General features: G+C 39.5%; 1 protein-coding gene across 2 annotated transcripts in view; it reads right to left on the bottom strand.

Moving 5' to 3' along the window:
• PRMT8 (protein arginine methyltransferase 8) overlaps positions 1-16,494 on the bottom strand; it is a 148,198-nt gene that overhangs the window by 43,151 nt on the left and 88,553 nt on the right. For both annotated transcript variants that reach the window (XM_075210194.1, XM_075210195.1), the window contains one exon: positions 8,389-8,452. In XM_075210194.1, coding sequence (XP_075066295.1) covers positions 8,389-8,452 — 64 coding nt within the window. The remainder of the gene's footprint in view (positions 1-8,388; positions 8,453-16,494) is intronic.

Raw genomic sequence — 16,494 nt, 5'->3', positions numbered from 1 at the left:
ATACATAATATCTTAAACAAAGCTTTGCATCTGCATGCAGTCTTTCCTGATATAAGTATCATTGTCACTGTGATGTATAACCAAGTGTATATCTTTTTGTATGGTATAGATGTATAGTAAACCTTATGGATCCCATCACGCAGAGGACGGGCCATACTCAATGGTTAATACATTTCCTGAATTGGATGTAGGCATATTTCTTAAAATCTTAAAAATCTCTATTATACTAGTTCCCACAGCCACATATATGGACACATTCCTTAATATCAGCCCCACTGTAGACATATAAATTGCCCTTTTCAGTAGCTCAAATTGTCCAGAATGCATTGAGCTTTCAGCTGGCTTGTTCCACTGATTTTGGACTTGTCTTATTATATGGAGCTTCTTGATCCGGGCGTGGAGATTTGTGACAGCAGGATTGGTAAATGACGAGCTTTTTATGATGAATGGGCAATCTATGGCATCTTGCCAATATGCAAGAATTTCAAAAGGCGGCAAAGATTTAATAATGGCAATATCGGCGGTAGCTACACACACTTGGGGCTAGATTTACTAAGCTGCGGGTTTGAAAAAGTGGGGAAGTTGCCTATAGCAACCAATCAGATTCTAGCTATCATTTTGTAGAAGGTATTAAATAAATGAAAGCTAGAATCTGATTGGTTGCTATAGGCAACATCCCCACTTTTTCAAACCCGCAGCTTAGTAAATCTAGCCCTAGATCTCTGGATCTCTCTTCATTACGAGAATGGACTGGCTGTAGGCCAATACTTAAAAAAAAAAAAACATACCCAGAAATACACTACTGGTTCCCCTAGAGCAGTGTTTCCCAAACCCAGTACTCAAGTATCCTTAACAGTGCAGGTTTCCTGGGTGACAAGTGAAATAATTACAATGTATCAGTCAGTAATGAATACACCTGTGCTCCAGCAAGGAGATATGGAAAACTTGCACTGTTAGGGGTCCCTGAGGACTGGGTTTGGGAAACATTACCTTAAAGTAACAAATGCGGAGTTGCTTTCACCAGACCATCTGGCATGAAACCTGAATAGACTTACAGGATTCTCTGAGTTATTATTAATAATAATATTAATAATTAATAATATTAATTCCCTCATTCTGCTCTCCCTGTGCCTCTAGACATGGAATTTAATTGCACCAAGAACTGCCCAATAATAATTGGTCTGTATAAAACAATTCAATGCCTAAAGAAAAACACAATGGACTCAATATTATACTTTAAATGTACTTTATTGAATAGATTCACAATGCAAATAACAAACTCTTTCTGTTAAACTTATCATAGTTACAATGCTGTAAATGACAATTTACTTTTTCGTTTTAACTTCATTCACATCTTGAGTCTCCTGTTGTCTTGAAACTTGTTGGTAACTGTACATGAAACCTGTTCTTCTAATCTTTTTTTCTTTTGTAAATATTTGAACATCTTCAGTAAAATGCCCCTGTATCACGAGACCTAGATACATTTATTGTTCTCAAAATGTCTCTTGTAGTCCCCTAAATTGAGTGACGTTTTCAGATTCGTGCTCTCAATAGTAGACTATCTTAGCAAAACAAGTAGAAGAGACATAACTGCTTCATAGAGGCACAGCTAGGACTATTAATTATAGGATACCTAGAAGGAAATTTTACAAAAACAACTCTCTCTCAGTGTGTTGTAAAATTTAACTTTTATTAACTTTCTTTAAAAACTCTGTAGCCCACTCCCACTCTAGGATTGTTGATTCATTCTTTATACGTAGGAATGTATTCCTGTAGTCCTCTCCACTCCAGGATTGTTGATTCTTTCTTTATACATAGCAAGGATAATACCATGGGACCATAGTTTTGATGTGTCCTGAAGTGGGATCATACCATGGGATGATGCTGATGTTTCCTGGCGCATTAAAAGATGCACAATAATTAGCTTTACATGTTATGCGTGGGTAAGACTGTGCGGAGGAATGTGAGGGAAAGACTGTGCTGAGGAATGCATAAAAAAAGGACTGTGCGGAGGAATGCGTGGGTTTCCGGGACTGTTGATTCTTTCTATGTAGGAAGGTATTCCTGTAGTCCCCTCCACTCAAGGATTGTTGATTCTTTCTTTATACACAGGAAAATATTCCTGTAGTCCGCTTCCACTCTAGGATTGTTATCTATTCCTTAACAGTCCATATATTCTTTAACAGAAGAGTCAGTAACAGACAATGGAGACAGACATAGAGGCAATGATACAGGGCCAACAAAGTGGCAGACATAAGGTATGAGGTTCAGGGGTGTAATGGTATGGAATACTGAAAATAAAGCCAAATCAACAGGTAAAGCCGGTGATCTGAGAGAGGAAGAGAGAGCAAGGAAATGGCAGGAAATGAGTTCCATTAGTGGACCAGAACTAGACCAGACTGAATCCAGATTCAGCACAGACTGAGAATCAGGGGGTCACAGATATTCATCAAGTGCAGGTAGGATAATAATGCATTGCTCCTTTATTGACACCTATCTGCATATTTCACTTTAACTGAGTAATGTAAATGTAGCTTTTTCATTTGAGCACGCCATCAACACCCCCTTTGTAGCGTTACATGGTATTAGGTGGGCCCCAGTCATTGGTTTACCCGGCGGGCCCTTTATGCCCCAGTCCGACACTGATTGTAATACCCTGTTGTGGTGAGGGTGTAGTGAATATAGGATTAAGTACAGATCACTGGTACCTTGGTGTGATGTGACCCTGCAGACTCCTGCTCTGACGCACTGACTTCCCAACTTTCCATTCCACAGCAGAGAGGTAAGGGGCTCCCAAACCGATTGTATATGAATAAAATGCAGAGTAGGTGAGAGGCTGAATCATCTCAATATTTATTAAATAGCACGTGGCTGGTGAATCTGGTTCACAGCTATATAGAACATGGGTTACACTACAATTTAGGACCAAATGCAACTTTTGGTATCTTGGCAAATGTTAAATACACATATAAGATCAACAACTCTTTAACATTCCTAATTCAGTAATACAGATGATACAATTACAACGTTATCCTTCATTAGTGACACTGACACATACAATATAGGCAATATATATATATATATATATATATATATATATATATATATATATATCCTATTGGGGTAAACATTTCTTTACCATGTAAATCGTTTGTAATAACTGTCTCAACTTCTGCACAGATTGATACTATGTAAGTAACACAGGTAACATGAAATATATATTGTGCATGTTGGAGGGCCACAGCTAGCTGACAGAATGAGGAATCACAGTTCCCTCCCTGCAGTTGACTATAACATTGCAGCACTGGATATTACAGGTGAATGGTGGTGTACACAAAAGTAGACATGCTGTGGCAAGGTCCTTTATTGTTCACTAACTGACAGTTTAGTGCAAATAGTGAATAGTGTCAAGAAAGATGTAAAATGTGCACATGTGTAATCAATATATATGCTCACCTTTCCCCAAATAGGTTCTTCTGTGATGCAGATTCCACTCCGATGCCTGGAGATCAATGGTGATATTGGATGTCTATACCATACTTGCCTACTCTCCCAGACATCCCGGGAAACTCCTGAATTCCGGGTAGGTCTCCTGGACTCCCAGGTGGTCAGGCAAGTCTCCCGCATCATGCCCATCGGGAGCCAAAAATATGCGATTCATGGTGAATCCCAGCATTGTGGTCCTGTGACAAAAATTACGATTTTGTTGCAGGGGTGGGGCAAAAATGACACTATTTGCAGCTCCACCTTCTGCCCTCACGCCCCCCCTACTTCAGGCTCTCTGCCTCTTGCTAATTTTATCTTCACTTGTCACTTACTCTTTCGTTCACTTTTCAGTTGTGTCTTTCTCTGTATTTTTCTGTTATTTAATATCCATTTCTTATGTCCTAGTTCTATCTGCAGTCAGCTCTCAGCTTCTCCCATCAGGCACAACCCATCCTTTTCATAGGCAAACCGAATGGGGGTTTTCCTAGTGCCTGGAAACCCCCCTCCAAGCCTGAGGCACTGTATAATTGAGGTGGCTGGACAACCTAACAGTAGTGCATGCAGCATTGCCCATGTATACTATGGGGATAGGAAGAGTTGGAGAGCAGCCAAGCACTGTCTAAAATTATAGCCACACCCCATACATGCTGGTCACGCCCACTGGCGGCATGGTGTGGAATCCCCCCTGTACAAATCCTACGTTTGCCCCTGCTTTTTTCTGACACAGTCCTCTGTCCTCTTCCAGTAGCATTCTGGGAGATGTAGTTTTCTATAGTGTAGAAAAGTATACAGTTCCTTCAGATGCCCGGGGAGATATCTCTAGGTCATTAATGAAGTGGTAGCCCTCACTTTAGTGGGATATCACGCAATGATACAAGAAGTATCAGGTACTTGGAGGAAAAAGAATTTAATAGAAGAGGTAGATCACTCCAGGTAGGAAAGTTATACATGAAGCTTAAATGGATATTGTATAATTGGCTTCGGTGTCCTTATTCAATAACACCACAAGGTCATTGCATCCTGTGATGGATGAGATATGATAGCTTTGGGAATAAACTCTGGAAAACGCGATGGTGTGAATAGATGCAGCCATCACTTTGATGGATAGGTATAAGTAAGATGCAGAATTAAGAAATATACAGACCTGGAGAAACCACAAATTCAATTTAAATCTACTGATTACTGTGTTGTGAGGACTGATATTAAATTTGCCCTTCTAAGACATTAATATAACTTAACTGCATTTTTCTGAAAATTAATGTCAGGCACGGATGAAAAAAAACTGCAAAAGGGGAATTCACACCGTTTAAGCAGAGTAAGTTACATCTATCATATATGAGAAGGTTTGCAAATTGATTTACCTGGCAGAGCCCTGAAGAAAATGATTCAATAGTAAACAACAACTATTTATAATTCATACTCGCTCCCAAAAGATGTTACCATTCTGTTTTTTATTTATTTATTAAAATCTGCCTCCTTATGTATCCCTTGACCTTTCCTGACTAATGCCAGAATTATGCTAATTAGAAGTTGGAGTCAAAATTAGCAGCGTTCTAAAGATAGGAAGTAAGGAAAAAGTAATTACAACAGCTATTTTTTGTTATTGATGTCCACTTTAGCTATCACCATTTATCATTGTTACTGGTGTATTTTTAGTACTTTATTAGATCTGATTACCTTTTTCCATATCATTATTCATGCTGTCCTTTCTGCTCAAGTAACCACAAGTTGTATGTATAACATCTGCCAGAGAATGAATTAACATTTCTGTATCAAAGCCTTGTGCTAAGACACCAACAACTTATCACCAATGAGACAGGATTGTGACGAATAGAAAAGCTACTTGTATTATGTCAATCAGAAGGTGTGTCCATACGGTCCTACTGTGACATAGGATGGAGGTGTTTGTGATATATACACATTTATAATCATCACCATTTATTTATATAGCGCAACTAATTCCGCCGCGCTGTACAGAGAACTCACTCACATCAGTCCCTGCCCCATTGGGGCTTACAGTCTAAATTCCCTAAGATACACACACAGGCAGACTAGGGTCAATGTTTAATAGCAGCCAATTAACCTACCAGTATGTTTTTGGAGTGTGGGAGGAAACCGGAGCACCCGGAGGAAACCCACGCAAACACGAGGAGAACATACAAATCACACACAGATAAGGCCACGGTCAAGAATCGAACTCAAAATATATAGTGATAATATAGAGGATGATATCATATAAGTGGAGTTTACACTGGGGATTCATTCATTTATTGCAGAGAGGTTTCTCTGGTTGTAGATCGCAGTATGTTGTATTTCTTCCTTCAGTGGCTGACAACTATTAAACATATGTTTTTACAACTTTATGGCCATCAATTTTTATGGATTATGAAAATAACTTAAAAAATAAAATTAGGCACAATCTACAGGTGAGATGAGTGAAACACGAACATCTGGCTTACCTTCACTCTTATGATCCCGCAATGATCATGTTCTGTGAAGCTTCCAATGGTCCCAAGCCAATGCTCCTCTCTTATGCTCAGACAGGATTTATTCAAACACTGGGCAGTGTTGTCGAAACCCCGCCTCCGTGACAACATGGTGTTGTCAAAACCCCTCCCAAATTAGCAGCTTAACAAAATAACAGATCACCGGCTTCATAAGGCATGTCCTCTTTGAATCATGGATGAGTTATATTTAGCATTACCATGCAGTACAAAATATGGATTTGTTTGTACTGCCATTTACTACAGTTGCATAAATATTTTTATTCATAGTGATACATGTTAGAATATCTACCCTTATTATACCCTGCCCCCTCCCATGTAACAAGTATGGAGACCTCCTGCCAACCTTCCCTGGTACCAGTAGCTGGAAACCGGATAGTGCTGCAGGCTCCTCATTCAGAGTTGTCAAGTTGAAAAATAGGAATCCCCAATTTGCTCTTATGGAGGGGGGGGGGGGGGGAGGCTATTTTAACCCTGGGTTGTCGAAAAGTGATTCTAAATTTGAGCCTCCAAGGTGTTGGATGGTAAAAATATTGTACTTACCAAATAGAGATGCTCAAACATTTTGAAACAGTTTAAAGGCCCCAAACACGTTCCTAAATACAATTGTCTCTAGACCCCCAATTCAAACTTGCAGTTCAAAATTTGTGGCTCTCCTCTGTGGTGCGCTGTTCACCATTTGTTTGTCACAATCAGGAAGATGGAGTATGTGACAACTACCAGCAGTTGGCGCTACTGAGTACTGAGGTGCGGAGTCTAACACGCCGACTGGTTTTCACCAGGGACCCCCGCAAGTAGTTATGGACTTAGCTGCAAGGGATGTGCAGGTGGTGGCCCTCAGTATCAGTCCGCTGGCGAGGTATCAAATGAGACAGCTTTGATGGAGCACCAGGGTGAAGAATCAGATGCAGAGGTATACAGGATAGTCAGGAAGCCGGGTCAAAACCAGGGAGAGAAACACAGCCAAATCAGGAGCAGGAGAATGGTCAGGAAGCAGAGTCAGAACCAAGAATCACTCAAAGCCAAAATCAGGAACCAAAGAAGCAGTCGGGAACAAGGTGCTGCAACAATTGGCGGGAGGAACGCAACCAATGCTCTCTGTTTTATATAGCAATCACTAGAATGTTCTCTGCTTTACATAGAGATCACTAGAATGCTCTCTGCTTTACATAGAGATCACTAGAATGCTCTCTGCTTTACATAGAGATCACTAGAATGCTCTCTGCTTTACATAGAGATCACTAGAATGCTCTCTGCTTTACATAGAGATCACTAGAATGCTCTTTGGTTTATATAGCAATCACTAGAATGCTCTCTGTTTTATATAGAGATCACTAGAATGCTCTCTGTTTTATATAGTAATCACTAGAATGTTCTCTGTTTTATACAGAGGTCACTAGAATGCTCTCTGTTTTATATAGCAATCACTAGAATGTTCTCTGCTTTACATAGAGATCACTAGAATGCTCTCTGCTTTACATAGAGATTGCTAGAATGCTCTCTGTTTTACTTAGAAATCACTAGAATGCTCTCTGTGTTTTATGATGGTCACTACAATGCTCATGCTCTTTCTATTATATGGAGATCACGCTTATATATGAGCCCCTCTTTGTTTTGTATGGTGGTCAATAAGATGCTCTCCGTATTGCATTGGAGTCACTAGAATTCTCTCTGTGTTGAATGCTAGTTAGATGGAATGGTGCGGTATTTGCTAATATCTCTTTGACATAACAATTTATCAGATATTTCATTGTCTATTTAAAACCAAACCCACATTAGACAAACCACGCTCACTAGGTTTCTGTCACTTATATTTTTCCATTGCAGAGCGCTGGTTGAAGAACCTGGCCACTTGCTTGTGTGTGTGTGTCCCCTCAGGCCACAATTTGCCAGCTAGCCCATGCTCACAAGCCCGGCCCCATTGATCCTGAAAGTGGTCTGGCTTGAGAGGCAAAAACATTTGAAATTTGTGGAACACGGGACAGGTGCATGAAAACATGTTATGAGAGGTGCAGTCTTGTTTGACCATGGCGCAATACAACCACTTTATGATATGTTCATTGAGCATTGCTCTAATCTATATGTTTGTATATTAAATGCTCACATTTAATAAATATTGAGTTACAGATCTTAGACTATAATAACAGGTAGTGAGAACTGCATTAAAGAAATGTGGATGTTTCCCGGGACAAACCTTAAACACCTGGGACACTAGGACAGTAGGCTTCTCTGAACTGTGGACTTATAAGTGTTCCAATTGCAAAAAATGTTAAAAGTACATTTTTCTGACGGTTGGGGAAAATAAAAGAATGATCGTTCTAAAGACTGTATCGTAGCAAAATCCATAAACAAATATTTCTCCTGCATGTGAGTAAAAATAAATTTCCAAATGACTTACTGTTATCCAAATGGTTGGCCTTGATAATTTTTTCTGAATACTCTGAAACACTGGAACATTCAATCTGAACAGGCGTAGAGAAAAGAAACAAAAAAAACAGTTGTGTCATAGGTGCTTATGAAGGATACAAAACAAAATGAATAGATATAAACTATTTTTAAAAAAAATGTTTTTAACTATAAAAGCAAAAACAAGACAGAGGTCAAAACAGACAATTGAATCATAATACAGAAGTCAGATAAAAAGTGTCCTAATAGAGAAGAAAAAGATAATGTAAACCGGTATCAAACCCCGCAGCCAGCCTACTGGCGTTATAAACATTGCATATAAAAATCAACAATAATAGTGTGACCATTCAGTGTGAATTGTGCGATAAAGAATTGCAGGTTTTTTTCTTTCTTTGTAATTTAGATTTAAAAAAGGGGGGGAATAGTCCCTCACTATTGTCCGGTGAAATGGAACCAATGTAATGCTTAGCAATGTCTCATGGACAGACAATGGCTTATTTAATAAAATAGTGCAGGTAGAATGTATGTACTATAAAACATAACTACCAATCAGATGTTTTATTTATTTATTTAATAAAAGCTGTTAAATGATTGGTTGCATGACTTACAGCTAGAGATGAATGAAATTTTCAAAACTGTTGAAATCTGGCCTTAGGTGTTCCCAGGTTTAACCACAGCACACAGTAGAATGAAATGACCATTGCCGTCCCAGTACTACTCATAGGGGCATATTCAATTGTCTGCGTGGAAAAAACGTTATTACGGTAATTTTCTCGCTGGATTTCAGCTCGCGGCTCTGAAATCCAGCTAACTACTACTGTAATAACGGTAGTAGTTTTAACGCCGTGGAAACCCGGGACAATTGAATATGCCCCATAGACTATAAATTCCACAAAATGTGAATTTATTGTGGAAAGGCATTCCAAGGAATGACAAAGAAGAAGCACAACTCCGATACAGTATTTACGAAACTTAACAGCTCTGCCAAATGGTCTAATCTGTCACTAAACTTGACTTGAGCTAAATTTCGGCAAAATATTGCACATCTTTAATTATAACTAAAAATGGGCAAATCTATTCAGACAATTATGAAATTTGGCAAATACTTAACGTACACTGGAGAGCCAAGCTAATCACAATGGATTGAACGTAAATAATGTAAATAAGCCAATCGGCAAGCGTCAACATGTCTATAATGTTAATAAATTCCTGGGGCACTCATTCCATTCGTCCTGGGAGAAACCTTCCTTAGATGCTTTCTGTGACTATTAGTCAGGGGCGGATGGGCTGAGGGGCAGGGTGGCATCTTGGACCAGTATAATCTTGGGCTGCCTGCTGGCACCCAGGAGGCAGGCAGGGGATATCATTATTTTATTATATTATTACCATTTATTTATATAGCGCCACTAATTCCGCAGCGCTGTACAGAGAACTCATTCACATCAGTCCATGCCCCAATAGAGCTTACAGCATAAATTCCCCAACACACACACACACAAAGAGAGAGGGACTAGGGTCAATTTGATAGCAGCCAATTAACCTACTAGTATGGGTTTGGAGTGTGGGGGAAAACCAGAGCACCCAGAGGAAACCCACACAAACACGGGGAGAACATACAAACTCCTCACAGATAAGGTCATGGTGGGGAATTGAACTCATGACCCCCTGTGATTTAAGGCAGAAGTGCTAACCACTAAGCCACTTTGCAGCCCAATTGTGTTTATTTATAAACCATAATCGGATTGGCAGGGGGATCCTTAACGTACCCAGCTTTGCTGCCGCAGTTGCCGGGTAGACGGCTTCTACTAATACACTGATCGTTGGATTGCGCTGATTTGCTGTATTATTCACCACTAATCACCACTCTGTCTGTACAACCCTCTAAGAAATGCAGTTTCTCATTGTAAACCTACAATATCCAGCTTCCTTTTATTGACTGTCAGTTACTTTATAAGGTACTTGTTGATTGTTATGGGTCAAGGTCGTACAGGATCACAATTCGGACATCCAAACTCTAAGTGCTGAATCCTCAGTTAGTGTTTATAACAATTCCAAGGATAATTCCACACCAGTCACTGCTATCACCAGCAGCCGTCACTTATGGAAGTATTAGACAGAAGAAAAATGTAACAACAGGACTCAATTCATATGCGCAGTCAGCAACGGATGGTGATGAGAATGATGATCATTTATAACACAGATAGAAGGTAATGTTTTAGTGATGAATTAGCAGACACTATGCTGTTATTAAAATGAAAAGTGTATACCTCCCAACTGTCCTGGTTTCAGAGGAACAGTCCCAAAGTTAGGGCTCTGTCCCGCTGTCCCACCTGGGATTATGTTTGTCCCGTGAGGTGGGGGAGGGTGTTGGGGGGAGGGGGGTAGCTAATGGGCAACCCAGCTCTCTGGAGGAGTGACACACTCCATCAAGGAGCAGTCACGCCCTCTGCCCCACTGCCGGGAACTTGCATGTTGAAAGGTATGAAAGCGTCTATCATCCCCCTATCCCAATGCTGCCTACAGCTCAACAGGTCCAAAACAGAGCGTATTATCTTCCCTCCTTCCGTCAAATCTCCCTCACTGTCAATAACACCACAATTTCCTCAGTCCCCCAAGCCCGCTGCCTCGGTGTCACACTTGACTCCGCCCTCTGCTTTATTCCTCACATCCAGACTCTCCCCACAGTCCTGTCGACTCCACCTTAAAAACATTGCCAGAATACGCCCTTTTCTTACTCAACTTACTACCAAAACTCTTATCCATTCTCTCATCATCTCCCATCTTGCCTATTGCGACCTCCTGCTGTCTGGCATTCCTGACACCCATATATCCACAATTCAATCCATTATAAATGCTGCTGCAGGACTGTTCCTCCTCTCTCACTGCTCCACATCTACTGCACCATTTTGCAAATCCCTACACTGGCTCCCTGTGTCCTCCAGAATCAAATTCAAATTACTCACCCTTACCTACAAAGCCCTTAACAACAACACCCCTGCATACAGCTCAAATCTCATATCAAAATACTCCCCCTCCTGCTCTCATAGATCTACCTCTGACCTATGCCTCACCTCGTCTCTGGTAACCACCTCTCACTCCCACCTACAAGACTTCTCCCGTGCTGCCCCCCACTTATGGAATTCCTTACCACGCTCAATCAGACTTTCCCACAGCCTTCAAATCTTTAGATGCTCTTTGAAAATCCATCTCTTATCCCCGATAACACTATTCACACTAATGCACCCTCACAACTGTCCCAATCTCCACTCTGAGCCACACTCGCTCCTCTTGTTTTAGCTGAGCCCTCTTCCCCTTAGAATGTAAGCTCTCTAATGATCAGGGTCCTCCATACCCTTTGATTTCATGCCTGTATTTATTTTGTCTACCTTGTATGTCCCTGTTTTATGTATGTACTGTTTTCCCTACTGTACGGCGCTGCGGAGCACTGTGGCGCCTTACAAAGCTACGATAATAATAATAAAGTGTTTTATAAAATATAAACAAAGAGGCAACTTAAGGGTATCTGCTGCATTTCCGCTACATGCAGAGAATGGCACATTTGTTACCACACCGGAAAGGAAGTCACTACTTGCACAAACTCTTCAGCCATTCATACAGCATGAAATCAGTGTGTTCACACTAAGCCTCATGTCAGTGGTAATGATTGTAATAAAGAACTTAAAGAAAAGGAAAGTGAAAATCTATTAAATGAATCCATAAAAAATATATTTTCATGGGAATGATTCAGATGTTTTAGGAAAAAAGAAAATGAGGAGCCACCGAATCTGGACAGAGAATATTATAAGAATACGTGAATTCCATTTATAATACTCCCACCTGACTGTAATCTGCTATAATATTGGCAGAAGAAGCTTAATCAGCGCCAGAATTATAATTTTTTGCCATTAAAGCTCTCTTTTCCGTCCACGTACTAGTGTATTACCTGAACGCGTATTTGTTATAGAATGAATCTCCATTTCCTTCTGGGATATTTTATTTTTAATATTAATTCTACTTTTTAATAAGTCTGCAGAATGCTTGTAACAATAGGTCAGAGGTTTATGGATTAAGACATCTTGAAGAGTTATTCGCAATAGTTAAATAAATGGAACAAATACTGAAAGAAGGATGAAGAGAGTTAGGACATCACACGCTAGCTATAAGGTTAGCAGAAATACAAGCTGCTTGCAGATAATTGCCTGTGGCTTGCAAAATAGTAAAGATAATGCTTATCCAATCATATCATAATACCATGCTTAACCAATCATATCGCACCACGGTGACTATGGAGATTTGCAAACGTAGACATTTTTTAGCAGAAATGTATTATACAGAGTTCATTCCATCAACCGACTTCTATAATGACTTTGTGCTGAAGTGCCTGTAATACTTTGCTGTGCTTTGCCAAGGTGAATAAAATCTTCATTAAAGTTTGAAAGAACAACTTTGAATAAAGTTTGAGTTCCAACAATTCGGTGAGCCATGCAGGAGAGGGCGCTAGTGAGCTGGGTAAGACATTACTAGGTGTTGGAAGTAATGTGTGGCGGCCAAAGCAGGGGCATGAGGGGCAGGTGCCCGGGGACCAACGGGAAAAGGGAGCCTTAGGCAGGACGAAAAAATAAAAAATCCTGTTTAAAAAAAAAAAATAATTAAAAAATAAAATAAAAAATTACCTTTTGCGGTCACCTGACCATTCAGGTCAGGTGGTCAGGTCATGTGGCGATCCAGCTCCCTCCCTGGTTCTTTCTTACGTGCTGCGCTCGCAGTGAATGTCAGGCATGATGATGTCATCACGCCCGAAATTCAGGACGACGGACGGCAGCACGGAGCGAGGACTCAGAAAAAAGAGAAGAAGGGGATCGGAAGGTAAGTTAAGGGAACATTCTTGAAACCTTCCTTATAATCTGGGGGAGGAAAAAATGTTTGCTTGTATTTGTAAACATTTGAAAGAAATGTGCAAGTGTTTAAAATGGTTTTAATGTCAGTTTGAGAAACATAAAAACAAGTGAGAAAATTTGAACAGTAGGAATTCATTTTTCAAGTTTTTTTAAAAACCATCTTAGTGAGCTCCACGAAATGCAAGATAATAAGCTAAAAAAGAAACATACAACAGCTCACAGTTAAGTTTGTTTACAGAAAGGAGGAAGATATTTGCTCTGGGTTCTTAGCTGTGATCTATGTAGGAGGAAGATTTTGCAGCTGCGACAATGTCACAGAACATGTCTCTCTCTTTGACCGTTCAGATACAAACATAAAACTAAGTTATATGACTGCATTTTCTGTGCAGAAATAAAAGAGGAATAAAGGGAAAATATTAATATATGGGCATTGAAGTAAATAAAATAAGAAACAGAAAGGAAAACATGGAGATAAGTTAAACACTGTAATTCAAATATCACAGAAAGTAGTGAAGAATGAATAACAAAGGAAAAAGGGGATTTGCTTTTTATTTTTACTGTAATTTTTGGACAATGTCAATCATAGCGGAGGATATTTTAATACCTATTGGTTTCATGGATGACTTTTTGAATCGAGCCCTTTAGAGTAATCTCGCTCAGTGATTCTGGCTACCTAGGGGCCTAATTCATTAAGGATCTTAACTTGAGAAATTTCTTATTTCAGTCTCCTGGACAAAACCATGTTACAATGCAAGGCGTGCAAATTAGTTTTCTGTTTTGCACATAAGTTTAATATTGACCTTTTTTTCATGTAGCACACAAATATCAACTTTAAATGTCAGTGTACAAATAAGCTATCAAGTATTTCAGGAGACTGAAATAAGAAGTTTCTCAAGTTAAGATCCTTAATGAATCAGGCCCTAGAGAGTTTCACCCAAAGGGAGAGCATTGAAGAGGTTTAGAACCTCTAGGATACTGAGACAAATGTTCAGTAGGTGGATTATATCTAGATATGAAAACAAACTGCTAATGAACAAAATATTTTGGATTATGTTTGACAAGTATTAATTACAAAGTGCGCTTAAAAACAAAAACTTTGGCGGGATTCAACTGATGTAGTTAACATATTACTGGATTTCAGTAGATAGTACACAGACGCCACATTTCCTGATTAAGTTAACTAGCACAAACATATCATATAGTATGTAATGTTTATGTTGAGAGTGGTCAACAAGACTGCTACCACTAACTGATGTAAAATGAAGTGATGCACTAGTTAGGGTTCACTGGATTAAAACATAAATTCTTGATTTAGGTATTAAAATGCAAATTAAAAGTTGAATAGACATTAAAATCCAACTAAATTAAGCATAGAGCCTGATTCATTAAGGAAAGTAAAGCAAAACAAAAGAGTAACTTTGCAACTTGGCAAAACCTTGTTGCATTTTAGGAGAGGTAAATATAAAATGTGAGGACAGATTTATAGTTGGAGTAGGGCATGTCCTAGACCAACTTTTAATTTTTAGTGTAAAAATAAAGCATTTGGGTGTTACATCAAAAAACAACCAGTATTTAACTTATGTGCAAAATAATAAACTAATTTGCACCCCTTGCATTATAACATGGTTCGTCCCGGAGAAAACGTACTCCTTTTTTTTGCCTTAATTTCCTTAATGAATCTGGCCCAGATAGTATAAAAGCTGTGCAGAAAATAAACTAGGTTTAAAAAAGCTATGTTCTTAAAATCTAAATTAGATGTGAATTAGGAATTACTTCAAACATAATTTATTTTACAGTTTGTACTCACCACTAGCAGTAGAGAACAATTATTAACGGTAACACACTGCAGGCCTGCTATTGTGGGGGGAGGTTTTGTTACTCATCCAGTACTGGGTTAGCATTCAAAATAGCCTATTATAAGGGATTTTATATCGTATATTGAGACGATTCTTCTGTTTCATATACCTGGGAGAAATATCTGCGGACTGTTATTCTCAGTCTCTATTACCAAAGATAGTGTATTACATGTATATATATATATATTTATTTATTATACCTCGGACATCCTTTTGATTGATTGATTGATAGAGCTTAATATATGATTTTGTAGAGTCTCTATAATCTTTGAGCATTTGCAGCAGTGGTTGAAGTGGACATTTAGAGGTGGCAGTATGAAAATTGGGAGTGTAAGTGAATGCAATGTGATAGTTTAACCAATCTGTGTTAGTTGTCATTCCACTGGTGCTCTCAGCTTCTGTTATCCTGGTGATTTTCTCTGAACATCTTATTTATGTATCTCAGACTACTGAACATACTGTATTATTGCTCCTAAACTACATGGAGTTCAGTAATAAATGTATAATACCTCTGTACTCTTGGAGCTCCAGCAGGATATTACATTTCCCTGTCTCCGCTGCCAGACACTAAGATTGTCATTTATATATGTTGTAGTAGATCTGTATCAGACTGTCTTGCAAATTCTGACAATGCTCACGCTCCACGCCTTGAGAAAGCCATCACAGCGGAAGGTGCATTGGCGTTCACTGCGTGCCGGACGCGTCTCCTACACTGCGTGCCGGACGTGTCTCTTATTCTAAATATGGTTTATCTTACAATACAGCTACAGGGGCAAATGCCAATGGGCGTGACCAGCATGCATGGAGGCGTGGCTATAATATTAGACAGTGATTGGCTTCTCTCCAACTCTTCCTATCCCTAAAATATACATGGGCAATGCTGCGTGCACTACTGTTAGGTGCACGCAGCTCTCCCTTTTCAAGCAGAGCCGTGTGAAGCGGGGGCAGGGTCCAACCACCTCAATTATACAGTGCCCCAGGCATGGAGAGGGGTTTCCAGGCACTAGAAAACCCCCTTCGGTTTGCCTCTGAGCTATGCAGTGAGGTTTGAAAAGTAGGAACACATTTACCGCTTCAAGGTGACCCCTTCATGTGAGTTCCTGTGCTGGCATATTGTGAAATCAGTCTCTGAGCTATTGCACGTTGACAGCTAAGCACTTTTGTTTTCAAATAATTACCAAGTTTAGCAATATTGAAGCACTTAACAAAATAGCTAAAGATGTATCATCATCATCATCATCAGTTATTTATATAGCGCCAACATATTCCGTAGCGCTTTACAATTGGGGACAAATGTAATAAACTAATAAACAAACTGGGTAAAACAGACAAAGAGGTGAGAAG

This window comes from Mixophyes fleayi, chromosome 4 (genome assembly GCF_038048845.1).
Source record: "Mixophyes fleayi isolate aMixFle1 chromosome 4, aMixFle1.hap1, whole genome shotgun sequence".
In the NCBI taxonomy this organism is placed as follows: domain Eukaryota; kingdom Metazoa; phylum Chordata; class Amphibia; order Anura; family Limnodynastidae; genus Mixophyes; species Mixophyes fleayi.
The sequence above is the reverse complement of the archived record's forward strand: the minus strand, read 5'-3'. Positions and strand labels throughout refer to the sequence as shown.